The sequence below is a fragment of the Crocodylus porosus genome, unplaced genomic scaffold (assembly GCF_001723895.1).
Source record: "Crocodylus porosus isolate Cpor-Errol unplaced genomic scaffold, CroPor_comp1, whole genome shotgun sequence".
NCBI classification, from domain to species: Eukaryota; Metazoa; Chordata; order Crocodylia; family Crocodylidae; genus Crocodylus; species Crocodylus porosus.
The window spans coordinates 94,743,589-94,757,829 of record NW_017728918.1 but is presented as its reverse complement, the minus strand read 5'-3'; the positions used below and the strand labels follow the sequence as shown (position 1 = coordinate 94,757,829).

General features: G+C 46.2%; 1 protein-coding gene across 1 annotated transcript in view; it reads right to left on the bottom strand.

Annotated features, from left to right (window-relative positions):
* Positions 1–13,644, bottom strand: part of LOC109312149 (nephrocan-like) — a 25,462-nt gene extending 11,818 nt beyond the window's left edge. The window contains exons 1-2 of the mRNA XM_019538193.1: positions 13,595–13,644; positions 11,312–11,456 (exon numbers count right to left, since the gene is read on the bottom strand). Of these exons, the coding sequence (XP_019393738.1) occupies positions 11,312–11,456; positions 13,595–13,644 (195 nt within the window). The remainder of the gene's footprint in view (positions 1–11,311; positions 11,457–13,594) is intronic.
* Between the last annotated feature and the right edge of the window lie 597 nt (positions 13,645–14,241).

Below are 14,241 nucleotides of genomic sequence, written 5' to 3'. Positions count from 1 at the left end.
GACCCCAGTATTCTTTCCTGCCATGGCGGGGGGTCGGACTAGATGATCTGCTCAGGTCCCTTCTGACCCTAGAAACTATGAAACTATGTCAAATCCAGAAATGTGGAAGTGAAGTCACTGTGGAAGTTTATCATTCTCCACACCTTCTGTTTAAATCTGCATCTCCAACATGTTTGAGTGGCTGTATGTAGTGCCTCCAGTGAAGTTTCACTGCTGTATATCTAAGTTTGGCATATCCAAGTGGGAACAGGTGGGCTGGGCATGCTTGAAAACATCCCTGTGGACAGCCCTAGGGACACAGTATAATCATACCTTCAGAGCACTGAAGGTATGATTAAAGCAGTGATACAGAATAGATATGAAATCATGGGTAACAATAAAATTCAACATAAGATGTTAGATTTGAAAGAGTTGATTTCTCTGGTACTAAATACCCTCAGATCAAGTGCTCAATCCTGTCCTACATGCAGCACAGATCTCTCTATGATACTGAAAAGCACAGGGAGTCCTGTCTAGCTAATACCACAAACTAAACACCATTTTCTCAAGGGGATCATTAAGTGGAGGCACATTTTATTCCTACACTGAGGAGCAGCACTGCATGCTCCCTTAAAAAAATCATCTTGCAGGCAATGTAATAGCATATGTATTTCTAATCTGAAAACTTTTTCACTGACAGACAAAATTTTTACTGTCAGTTAAAAAAAAAAAATCTTGGTAGCCCTATGTAACTGCAGAAATGGTGTTATACCCTGCTACCCCCACCACATGTCCCCTACTTAGCTCACACCCTGACACCCTTGACCTCACTCCACACCATGCTATCCTTCCCAGCCAACCCATAAGCCAGGTCCCCACTACCCACTCTCCCTATCCCAGCATGGACCCCACCTACTACCTCTCCCCACCTCCCAGCCCCACAGTTCCATCCAAGATGCAAGGAACTATGGAGGCTACAGTGGGTCAGAAAGCTCTGACAGATAGTTCACTGTGCCAATCAAAGCTCCTGCTTAGATATGGTGGTGCTACTCTGTTCTCTCTGCCCAGCATTGATGACTGCCTCAAATGTAATTTCATTCAGGTGATAAATCTTGAAGCAAGATGAGGATGTCTTATTTTCACAGAGCAAAATTATTTTCACAGGAGATTTTAGGCTGTAAACTTACAAACCATTGGCAACCCTGGTTTCCTCCTCCTAGATCCTGTTATGATAGATTTCACCAAACAGCATTATTGTACATGTTAAAGCAATTCAGAAAAAAAAATGGTATCAATATTTCCGGGTATCTGGAAGTCATATCTGTTTGCTTTATCTAAAAGACCTGAGTTTTATTTTTGTTAACATCTTAACCTCTGAAAGCTATGGAAGGGTTAGCCAGGTTTTATTTGGTCTCTTCATGCAACAAAGGTCAAGATCTAGAGGGGCATTTGTGGCCTCTACTCCCTGACCTAGACTTTAAATTAGACAGTCAGTAGGTAAAGAACAAAAATAATCTTGGAACTCCTCTTCTTTCCCTTCACTGCTTTTTATGACTTAGCCTAAGATGATAGCACATTATAAAAATTAAACAACCAATTTTAAGATATATAAGTCCTATGGAATAGGGACAACCTAGGTGCCTAGGTTCACTTAGGTACTTCATAGGTGGAAAAGGATATGATCAAAAGTTTTAGGAGTCTAAAGTGCTTCTGGATCTTGCTCAAAGATATCAACTTCTGTCAGCTGAATTTTCACTATCTTGTTTTGCAAATTTGACATACAGATAGTGAGTTATCGAGAGACTGTAGATATGAAATCTCATTAATATTCTTCATCAATTCTACATTAATTAAATAAGTATGTTTACCACCATGAAATGCCCTGCCATCTCCACAGTAGATAGTGATGCTGACCTTACCTTTTCCCACTATGGCAGAAGTATAAAGCAGGGATGCTCAACTCCTGGCCCACGGGCCAAATCCAGCAAACAGTGCCATGGCATCTGGCCTGTGGGTCTCCTGAGGTCAGGAAATTTGGTGACAGGAGAATGGTGGCCCCATGGGTCTGGGTCTGGGCCAGGCCATTCCCCCTTCTCCTTGCTAGGTCAGGGCTGGCCATGCCTCCTTCCCCCTGTAGGGCTGGGTTGGGGCTACATACTCCACATAGTCAGATTGGGACCACTGGTGGGATCTGGACCACAGACTGACTGGGAACTGCCCATCCAGCCTATGGAGCAAAGCGTTTGACCACTAGTAAAAAGCATTAGTCTAATCTTTTTGTAAAAATGACGAGCTTTGGTAAGGATCAAGAGCTTTGCTGCACTGAAGAGCAGAACTTAGACAATAAGTATTACTCATATCTAAAGGCTTACAGAGACCTTAATTACCAAGGTCAAAATAAAACTGAAACTTCATATAGATGGCATGTCTCATTTTCTCTATTGGTTCAAATGAATTTTTTCTTACTTTTACAGAGTGGATTGCTGTATACCATTAAGATGCTTAATATTCATCTTATTAAGTGATAGAACATTTTTTCTTCTTTTCAATGCACAGACTTTCAATCCCTGACAAAGGATTGTAACCTGGGTGTCCCCAAAGTGAGTGTCCCCCCTCACCAATAGAAGGGGAAAGCCAGCAGGGCACATGTGGTGGGCTGGAAACTGCAGTCACCTGCAGTTCCCTCCCACCGATCATGTCTTAATAGAGCAGGGACAGAAAGCAATGTCTTTACCAGGTACAAAATTTAATATAGGCAGATATATATAAAGGTAGTAAACTAAAGTGAATATTTACAGGTTATAAATACACATAACTATAACTATATATACACCCAAATTCAAACGGTAAGCATAATGGTCCCAAACAGTATGAACAGGTAAGTTCAACAATAAAATGACACTCTAAAATACAAGGCATTCAGTTAACAGTTAATAAACACTCTAAAAATGCACACTGAGTATCAAACAATCAATAAGCGCTCCAAAATATGAGATGCAAGGGTTCTCTATTGGTTCCCCTCCTCTACAAGGTCTCTCCTCCTGCCTCTTTATTGAGGCTATCTTTCCCAGAGTGTCACTCCACAGTGGGAGACCCGTTGCCCCACTGACTCATGTGTCCCAAGGAGCTGGGTGGGGCAGTGTTCATAAGCTCCCAGTGGCTCAATCCTTCTCAGGGGGAGTTGCAGGCCTGAGCCACCTCAGGCATACCCAGGGCTGGGTCACTCTGAATGCTTGTCCCCACGCTCGGGAACTGCTGTTCCCAGGACCCTTATGGACCCACTACAGGGAATGGGTCCCAAACCACCCAGCCCCTCCTCCTCCAGGGCCTTACACCCCACTGTGACTCACCCCGTGGTAGCATTAGCTCCTGTGCCCAGCCTCGTGCCAGGGTTGGAGGCCCGAGCCACCTTGCTGTGGCTCCCAGGGTCCCAGTCCCTCGCAGACCCTCCATGCAGTGACGCCTACTGTGCAGCCCAGTTTCGTACTGGGGTTCGGGACCCGAGCCACCTCGCTGTGGCTCCCAGGGCCCCAGTCCCTCACGGACCTTCCGTGCAGCAACACCTGCACTGTAACCCGGCCTTGTGCCAGGGTTGGAGACCTGAGGCACCTCATTGTGGCTCCCAGGGCCCTACTTCCTTGCAGACCCTCTGTGCAGTGACACCTGCACCGCCTACAACTTCCATCCAGTGGTGAAATCTTTCAGGCTCTTCTGGGCAGCCAGATATGCCCGCTGGGCAGCTCTCCCAGCTCTTCTTGGCCCAAGGACCTGTTCCTTCTTCTCTGTCCCTCACCAACTGTGCTGCGTGCTCAGCACACAGCTGCTTATATCCTTTCTGGGGCTCCACCCCCAGACTAAAAATGAACCAGTTAGGGGGACTGCAACTGCAGTTCCCAGTTAATTCCATTCTTGCCCCTGCCTTTGGAGTACAGGGGGAATGGACTGTCCTCCTGTGCCTGTCTCTGGTGGGTTTTGCCCCACAAACTGTATTCACTGTTGTCACAGGAACACGGAGGTGTCCTGTGCCAGGTAGTGTAACTTGGGGTGGGGGTGTGTCACAGGAGCACCAAGGTGTCCTGTGCCAGGGAAGTAAAAGGAACCGAGCTGCCAATCGACAGGGCAGTGCCGCTGTGGGTTGCTATGGCAACCAGCTGGTCAGAAGGGGGCAGGGCCAGGCCTTTATAAACAGCCCAGGCTGGAGCCTGACTAGCAGTTCCCTTCTGGCAGCCTCAGGAGCAGGAGCTCTGCGGCTGAGCTGAGCGGCCTGAAGTGGCAGCGGCAGCGGCAGCATTGTGGTGCTGACCAGTCGCAATGATGTTAGGGAGGAGAGATCCCTGAAAGGAGGTATGGTGGAAGCCCTGCTGGGGGCTGGGAGTTTGCATTATGAGCGGGAAGGCTCTTCGTTGGTTTTTTGTTACAGCTGTTCAGGCTTGGCTTGTGTTATAGTTATACCAGAGGACCAGGTGAGGCTGTAGGTGTGAGAGGAGGCCTCACTGGAGCTCCCCAGCAGTCTGGGGGTTCCCAGTGCCCAGCAGGGGTACTGTGCCAGTAGGGCATAACTGTTTGCACCGGAGAGGCATGGTGTGCAGAGTTTCGGACTGTAGCCCATAAGGGCGGTGTTTTGCCCAGTAGGGCAAAAGACCCAGAGAAGGGTCAAGGGCCAGGCATGGCTGCGGCCACCTGAGCCCCAAGCGTGAGGAGCGTGGTATAGGCCCCAGAGAGGGCAAGGCCCCAGAGGGGTGGAGGACGCGGTCGAAGAGCACGGCGTAGGCCCAGAAGGGGGGCAACAGCTGTGGAGAGCGCGGCAGAGACCCCGAGAGGTGCGGGAGAGGCCCTGAGAGGGGCGGGGAAGCCCAGAGGTGGGCAGTAGGCCCCAGAGTGGGGCAACGGGCTGAGGAGTAGCACAAGAGCGTGCCAGGCCCGGGGGCGCCAGTAACAGGGTGGCGGCGTCAAGCCAGGCCCGGGGGCGCCGGTAACAGCCAGACAGCGGAGAGATAGGCCTGGGGCACCGGTAACAGGCCAGTGGGTAGGAGCCTGGCCCGGGGGCGCCAGGCGGGTGACGAGCCCAGGGTGCCAGAGGGAGAGCACCAGAGGGGCAGGGGACCGTACAACATCTCACGGAACAACTGCGAGGCTTGGGGCATGCTAAAAGGGGAGGTTTGGAGGCACACATAGCCCTTAAAGCAGGGGTGCCCAGCAGTACCCCATGTGGAGTAGGGGTAGGAACACACACACCGTCTACTTGGGGATAAAGGCAGCCTCCCATACAAACCTATTTATTATGAAAGTTGTGGTGGGCGAGAATCCAAGGGTGCTGAGTCCACCATGAGTGATGGTAGGGGGCGCTAGGAAGTTCACGGCCGCTCCTAGACCCCACTCCCTCATCACTGTCTCCTAAGCCTGGAGAGCCAGGCAAAGGCCAGCAAGCCCACCACAGGCTTCTTAATGAGGATTACTTAAATTTTCCTTTCCCATCCATTTGGTGTGCCTTAGTAGGCCTTACAGTTGGCTCTGAGATTTAAACATTTATCCCTTTTTTGCAATTCCCAAACATAAGGCAATATAAATCATCTGAATCAAGGCATATTTTAAACAATATATGCTCCGTCTTTGCCAAAAGGTGCTGCTTGTTCATTTCTAGGGATTCTGATTTTGTTTAAAGATTGCCAAAAAAAAAAAAAAAAAAAAAAAAAAAAAATCACTGGTAAAAATCACAAGTGCTCTGATGTAAAAAACTTAAAATCCACATTTATCCATTATATAAATGAAACACCACTATATATAATCAGTATTAGTTGAATACAAGGTTTTATTAATATATTTACAATTTTAAAGGAATTTGGAAGCCTACCAGTGCCTCAGTCATTATAATAAAATAAATTATATATATTTTGGCATTTGGTTTTGGTTTTTTATCATAGAAAAATCAGGTTGTGGGTCCAGCTGTGGCTGTCCTGCCCCCTGCTTTGTGGTGCTGAGCAGCCCTGATATATCGATGCCCTACCCATGCTATTTCCTTTCACTCCCAAGCAACAACCCCCACCCCAGTCCCAGCCCTACTGGTGCCCCTCACTCTCTACCCACAGCCCCTTAGCTCTATCAGTGCCCTTAAGTCTTGAGCCACAGCTCCCCATCCCCCAGACCTCCCTGGCACCCCTCACTTCCAACCCAGAGTCCACACATGCCCTCCCAGGTGCTCCTCACTCCCAACCCATACCCCCTGACCCTGCTAGTGCCCTTCAGTCCCCACCCACAGCCCCTCATCCTCCCAGGCCTGCTGATGCCCTTCACTTGTGACTTGCAGCCCCTGCCCTACCCAGCCCTGCCAGAAGGGGTCACCAGCTGCCAGGACTATGGGACCAGGGTCAAGGCTCACAGCCCCCTCCCTCTGCCCCAGCAGCATCCAAGCCCTGGCTACTGCCCACAGGAGGTGGCAGCAGCTGTTATGGCTGGAGCAGAGCGTGAAGCCTGGCTCCTGCTCTGCCCTCATGAGCAGCATGGCCAGAACAAAGCGCATGGTGAGGGATGGGAGAGGATGCAAGCCGCAAGCTGTTGGCCCAAGGCTCCCCAACCCACTGCCCTCCCCTCCAGGGACCTCCACAGTCCAATGGGCGGGACCCATCGCGGGAGGCCAGGGAGGCTTGGTGCTACTGCTGGGATCCCACTCTGGTCATGTTGCCATGGCAAGGTATCCCATGCCCTACTGGCAGCAGCAGTGATGGTGCAGAGCCATGCCCCCTGCCACTGCACGTGGGCAGGGGCATCCCACCATAGTGGTGCAGCTGGCATGGGGGTCATGACAGTGACCAAGCCTCCCCACCCTGCCCCCCCATGCCAGGTCCTGCCTGCTGGGCCATGGAGGCCCCAGAGGAAGGGCAGCAGGGTAGGGAGCCCCCAGCCCACAGCAGGCAGCTCACATCCACCCCTGCCCCATACACAAATCTGGGTTTCATGCGCCCCCCCCCATGTACCCACAGGAGTGCATGCAGTGGCAGGGAGCTAGTCCCCCTGCCATCTCTTGGGTGACCTACCCATGGCTCCATCCCAATCCCCCAGTCAGGCCCCATGGCCATGCCCTCCCACTCTCGTCCTGGACCCCAGGCCCCATACAGCACCTCAGCTGGGCAATGCCCCAGCCCTGCCCCACTCTCTCCTTCACCATGGGGGCCTCAATCTGCCCCTCCCCCCCTCCCCCTCTTTCCCAGACCCACCTGGAGGGAGCCGCAGGAATCACTCTCCACACTGCCTGGCTGTCATATGCATGTGCGCACACATAGTGCCCCTGCTCGATCAGCCTCTTCCTGCTCCTCCGAGCCCCAAGCAGCCCCTGCAGGCATGAACCGTGCCAGCCTGCAAGGGGAAACCTGCCGTCCCCTGCAATTTTCTCTCTTAAGGGAGAAAATTCACATTTCTCTCCCTAAAAAGGAGAAAATCTGCATTTTTCACCTTAAAAGGGGAAAATCTATGTTTTTTCATGGTAAGCAGAAAACCCAGATCCCTGCTCATTTCCTAGGCAGTCTATAATGTAAAGTGACACTCCTAAACATCCAGATCCCAAACATTAGATCCAAATATTTAGATGCTGTGAAAACAAGGTTCTACTAACTTAGTGTGAATAAAAGCATTTTCATTTTTGCCTTTATGTCTGCTAAAGAAGATTGTGACAGGATGGTTCCTAGGGGTGCCATGACCTCCCCTAGTGCCTTTGCCTACCATGCCAACCTGGGCTTTGAATGCACCCTCTATCTCACTCGCCACGTCTTTGATCTTAGTATAGGTTCAATTAGGGAGGCTGCCTTCCTGCCCTTCTTGGCACGGGGCCGGTCTTACTATACTAGGACTTTAGTTCTCATCCCTGTGCTGGTCCTCTCTCGGGGCCTACTCAATATACGTGCCCCCTCCTGGGGCATCTCTCTAACTGCACCCCTTCTCGCCCAGCCCGAACTTCCCAATGGGCTTATTCCCCTCTCGGGGCTTCGTATCTCACAGGCAGTGCCCCACTCGGGCCTGCCTCCCTTCTGTTCCGTGGCCACTCGCATACTGGCCTGCGCCCCGCGCTCCCCACGGTCTCTATGCCCACACTCGGGCCCAGGTGGGGAGTGCAAGGGGCGCGACCCCGGGCCCTTCTATGCCCACACTGGGGCCTTTGCTTGCACTCCTCGCACCCGCCCGCCCGCACTGGGGCCTTTGCTTGCACTCCTCGCACCCGCACTGGGGCCTTCTGTGCCCGACTCGGGATTCCCAGGGTTGGGGCTCAAGCAGCCCTAGCCTTACCTGGCCCCCAGACCCGCCTCTTCGGGCCTATGCCACGCCTCTCGTGCTTGAGCTCAGGTGGCTTGTAGCCGTGCCTGGCTCCTGACCCTTCTTCTGGGTCCTACACCCGGTTGGGGCTCAGGTGGCCATAGCCGTGCCTGGCCCCCTAGACCACTGTCTGCATCACTTGCCCTACTAGGGCTCCAGGACCCTTTCCTGTTCCTACACGCAGTTGGGGCTCAGGTGGCCGCAGCCGTGCCTGGCCCCCCTGGACCACCGTCTGGGTCACTTGCCCTACTAGAGCGGGGTCAACACACCCCAACACACACCCCACTGGCACCAACAGCTGTGCCCCACTGGCACCGCACTCTGTGCCCCACTGGGCACTGGAAGCCCCCAAGCTACTGGGTAACCCCCATGAGGCCTCCTCACACCCCTACAGCCTCACCCGGTCCTCCAGTGTAATAATCACAACTCAACAAACTATAAGCCAGCCGGCTATAATGCCTCATAAGCCCCCAAGCTTATAATACCAACTCCACTCTATGCTGGCTCTCTCTCCTACCTCCATCAGGGTTCTCTCTACCCCTGCATCATTGCAGCCAGTCAGAGTGGTCAGGCTGCAACCATTAACTCAGGCTGCTCAACTCTCCACCCCTACCCGAGAGGAACTATGTCTGGCCTCAGCCTTCCCTTCCTTATGAAGGCCAAGCCCCACCCCCTGGCAGTCAGCTGATCTAATCAGCTCCCATAACCACTGGCACCTGCTGCCTTAAGTAATGGCAGCCAAGGCATTTTCTGTCTTCAGTAGCAGGCACCCTAGTGCCCTGCTACAAAGATATTTTTTAAGCAGGCCCTTCTGTAGCAATAACAGAAAAACAGAACAGCAATAACAGTATTTCACTAGCAGATGTAAACCCTCAATTCATCTAATTAGAAATGGTTTTGAATTTAAAGTAAAAGTCACCAGACTAGATTCACAGTTTGGGAAGAGCAAAATGCATATTATAACAATTTATTATTATCATTACTGTTGTTATTATTATTAGTAGTAGTAGTATTTTAATTTTAATTTCAATAAACTAGAGAGGTTAAAAAAATTAAAAGAAAGCTAGTATCTCTTGAAAGCTGTCACATGAAAAAGCATTTATTTTAAAACTGAAAAATGAGGCCTTGATCCTGTAAGCACTTACATATATGCTGAATGAGATTGTTCATGTCTGCAAAGTTAATCATATGTGCTTAAGTTCTTCTGGGGTCAGGGATGAAGTTTTATTTTAAGTACAGATAGTCACATAGAAGGAAAAGTGAAAAATATATTTGGAAGCTTAGCTCACTCTTCATTAAAGATCTTTGATAAATAGTCAGAAAGAATAAAAATTCACATGTTATGCTGAGTACAATAAGCAGCCAAAGAACACTTATTTCTTTTCTTTGCAAAATTAATAGTAGAAGGACACCAGTTGTTCAGCTCAGTGAATTTATAGTACAATGAATTGCCCTGTGATTTCATTCATGTAAAATTGTTTATAAAACAATCCTGCCATTTATTTCATTTTTATATTTCCTTTACACAGCAGCATACCCTGGATATCTGAGGTATCTATAATAAGCACATTCTTAAATGCATCATAACAAACATCTGTTTCCTTTTCAGAAATCCAAGTCTAGTTAGCTACTATTAACTGAACAGTCACTTACAAAAATAGGCAATTAAGCTAATAGAGATATTTCTTGCCCCGATGTGCAAATATTATTTTTCTTTCACACTTAAAATGTGGTTACATTTCCTGAGAAAGAGTAAACAGACATACTAGAAGAAGGAGTTCATTAACCAGACTATATAAGTGTATTTAAGACACAGTGGTGAGAGCTGTTTTTTCCAAGGAATGGACCAATAGCAAGTGAACGATGGATATCAGTAATGACTTAAAAAATAGCAAAAATTAATTCTTTGCTTTGGTTAAACTTCAACATTGCTCTCAAAGCTGAGATTACTTAACAGTACAAGCAAAGAGAGACCCAAATATTGCTCCAAAGTGATTTTTATCCTAGTTTATACAATCCTGAAAGTAAAAACAAAAGGTATAGTTGATAACAGTTAAAATGATACTCCTGGTATAAAAGCAAATATACTTCAGTAAAAATGTATCCCTCTCATGGAGAATTCCTTGAGAAGCTTTTCATAGAAAACTGGCACACAGAACATGTATAATACAGAGGGCTGTATTTCCCTAGTGTCCAGCCATATCAATTGAATTTATTGTACCAATATTATGTTACAGTAAGAATAGGGAAAAGTTATTTTAGCATGTGCTGCAAAAAAAACCATCATCTGGTACTAACTTCTGTACAGTATTGCAGGATTCAATGGTGCCTAGGAAAACTCAGAGTAAGCTATTATAACAAGAATTATTATTTATAAATCAATTTATTTCCTTATTTAGTGAGATCATTTACCGTTAAAAATTGCTTTCATTAATATCAAGCACACATCTCCCACATTGACTTCAAAGATATAGGGTAAGGTCCTGAGTAACCAAATTTTCACCATGTATTTTTAATAGAAGCTGTATCATGGAGGTGTAAAATGGAGGTGGGAAGTGATGCTGTTTCATTAATTGTGAAAACCATTTCTGTTTTCTAAAATCCGGACTTAGCAGGAGAAGCAACGCATTAGATTTTAGAGAACCTACACTTTCTTGGTGAAGAAGTAAGTTTTCAGAGAAGCTATGCTATCTCAGTGAAGCAATGAGTGTTTGACCAATTAAAAACTGATCAATTTTTGCCTCACTGTTACTAATTATAAAACGTGTAAGCACAAGATCATCAGTATAACTCTGTATGAATCATATAAGAAATAAATCCTCCAAGCAGTTTACACAGGCACTCTGATACCATGGTGATGGGAACAGGACAATCTGTAAAAAACTGAAAAACAAAAAGCAGAGAGTGCACAGTTGTACCCAACCTTTAGCATCTGGAATAAACCTCTTGCTGGGCTTGACTTGGAAGTTACAAGCAGATAGAAAGAAACCTAATTGAAAAGAGAACTTATTTAGACCGGGCTCTCTCTTACCTGGAGTTGTTTGATCTTGCTGTGGCTAATGTACAGCCTCTTGGTGGTGAAAGGCATCTCTGTAGGTATTTCTATAATTCTGTAGCACTGCACTGTCTGTGCAGAGTCACAGTTGCATCTTCTGGGGCAGGTGGTACTTGAACCACTGTAAAGAGGAAACAAAAGGAGTAAAACATAAGACACACACATCTTCTGAAACAGGAACCCTGAAACTGTGACATTTAACAGCAACAGAGAGTGTGTATTTAGGCACTTGGAGCCCTTTTATACCATGAAATCTGATAAAAGGCTGTTATAACTGTGTGCTTTGCCCATGTGAAATGGCAGCAAAAACAATACCTTAATTTGCCTGGGTTAAAATGTTAGCAAGCATTACAAAGAGTGAGGGGCTTAAAGAATGATAAGGTGCCTTTATATTTCTAGGTATGTGAAATTAGTGTTATTTATTGCCTGACATTTAATCTGCAAACATCCATATTATCTGCAGTTTCCTAGTTTTGTTAAATGTGACACCAGAGAATTAGGGGGGAAAGATAAAGAGCTGTTTTATAGTGGGCTATAAAACCTTTGTATCTTCTGTGACCCTGTATTAAAAACATTTAAAAAAACAAACCCAAAACAGACACTGAAAAGTTTCACCCCTTCGCTCACATTATTCAGGCAAGTTTCCCCTCCCCCCTCCACTGTGAAACAGCTTTAAAAGAAGAAATAGATTTACTCTCCAAATCATTTTGATATAGTGTAGTGATGCTGGATGATACATTTTCTTATGGGCTTACAGACATTCAAAAAGCCTGAGGCAGAATCAATCTAAGTTACACAGTTTTTTGTAAATGACTTAGTTTAGATTGGTTTGATGAAAAAAAAACTATATTACCCCATGGCTTGAACAGCTTGTATGTTGCCACAAAATTCCAGATTGAGATACTCCTATTCTTTTTTAAATTAAATAGTTGTGAGACATTAGAAAACTTTTACTATATGTCCAGTGGTATAGGATCAAGAAAGTGTTATTCATTTAAGGTCCATTTCCCTTATCTCAGGTGGGGAAAACTCTGAGGTTTCTGTTATGGCGCTTTCTCCACAGTTAATCAACAAGAGAAGGGACTTTCTTGTAGAATAAAGTATGAGCTGATATCCCACCTTTGTGGATCTCTGGTCTGCAAGTACAGAAGTCTATGACCTTCATAGCAGATTCCTCTCTTCAACTGAAATACATTTCCACTTAGACCTCTATGGAGCAATCAGGAACGGTTTTATCCCTTTTTCCTGCTCTGAGACTTATTCGCAGTTCACACAGAGACCTTTGGCTCTCTAAAATGTATACTGCACAGCCTGTGGAGAGGGATGATGTGTCCAGAAAGAGAACTAAGCCGTTTTTCCATAAAGGAAGGGAAAATCCATGGCTGTGACTCGCTTCTGAATGAGGATCTTGACTGGGGTCTCTTTTTCTTAACTGTTCTGTACAGCCAGTGAAGAAAGTCCTTTCGCATATGAATCAGGGGCCTTTGTCCTTTTCCTTTGCTTTAGCAGTGGCAAACAAAAGGATTTCCACATTTTTAAATGATAGCTTTTGTGAAAGGTGCTTCATTAATAGTCACAGACATGTAAGCCTACAGAGAGCAAGAGTTGAATCAGGCATTGGCAATGCCAATGTTCTTAGACTACTGTGGTAGTTATCGCCTAATACAGTTCTTGAAGGACTTTGGGGCCAGTCCTGCTTCTGTTGAATTTGGTAGTAATATGTTGCTTTACTTTAATGCAGTTTTCACAGCCAGTGTGCTGCGGCACAACAGTATGCCATCAGAAATTAACAGGTGTGCTGTGGAATTTTGCCAAGGCAATGAGCTACAATGAGCTACAGTAGGTATGAGGATGGGGAATGCCTTAACAAGTGTGCCGCAGAAATTTTTTATTAATGTAAGTGTGCCTTGGGCTGGGAAAGGTTGGGAAACACTGCTTTAATGGAAGTAAGATGTATAATAATGAAAGTCATTCAGTATTCATAGCCATGTTTGGCTGGTCTCTTGAAGGTATCACACAGCTATACCAACTAGAAGTGAGTGAAAGGTTTGAAAGATTTAACTGCAATTTTGTAAACTATTTTAAAGAATATTGAATCAATTTAGTTTCATCTGTTTTCAGTATTTCACCATGTGGAGGTATTCTTTACTCCAGGCACTCCTTTATTCCACAATTATTGACATATCTTTTATTTGGCTTTTTTATGTCCTCATGAGTTCCTTATGTCCTCATCATGAGTCAGGCTCAGAAATTACTGACCTCTCAAACTGACTGGAAAATTCCACACAGTATGTGCTAATTTGTGCCATGAGTGTTGGAAGAAGACTTTTATAAATTAAATTTAAAATAATTTATTATTTTACATAACATTTTCCCATATTTTTAAATGCTTAAAATATGACTAACTCAAAATGGAATTGTGCTAGGTTATCACAAGGCATTCACGTGGCCATGGAACTGTTTTCAAGTTTGTAGCAAAGAGGCATGCAAGCTGTGCAAAAAATTGCAATTATATTGTACAAAATAATATCATTATTATTTAGAATGATGCATGTGCATGTTTATTTACTATTCACATTCTTTTTTTTTGTGGTTAAAAGTGCCCCCTGGAAGAGACCATGTAAGAGAAATTCAGCCCTAAAATGAAAGTTTAAGAACATTAGAATCAGTTGAAAGAGAAAATTTGGATTGGGAACATTTACTCTGTTGTAATTATTTTCCACTTGCTAAGTGCTATAGGTGGCCATGTTCGCATGTGTTTAGTGTTTATGTAACAAGTGCTGGGTGGATGGGAGACTCTGGGGCTGCAGCGTGGAAGCACCATGCAGCTGGAATTTTCCGCACGAGGTCTCTCAAGGGGAAGTCCAGGGCCTGTCAATAATGTGACAGTCGCCGCTTTGGGCCAA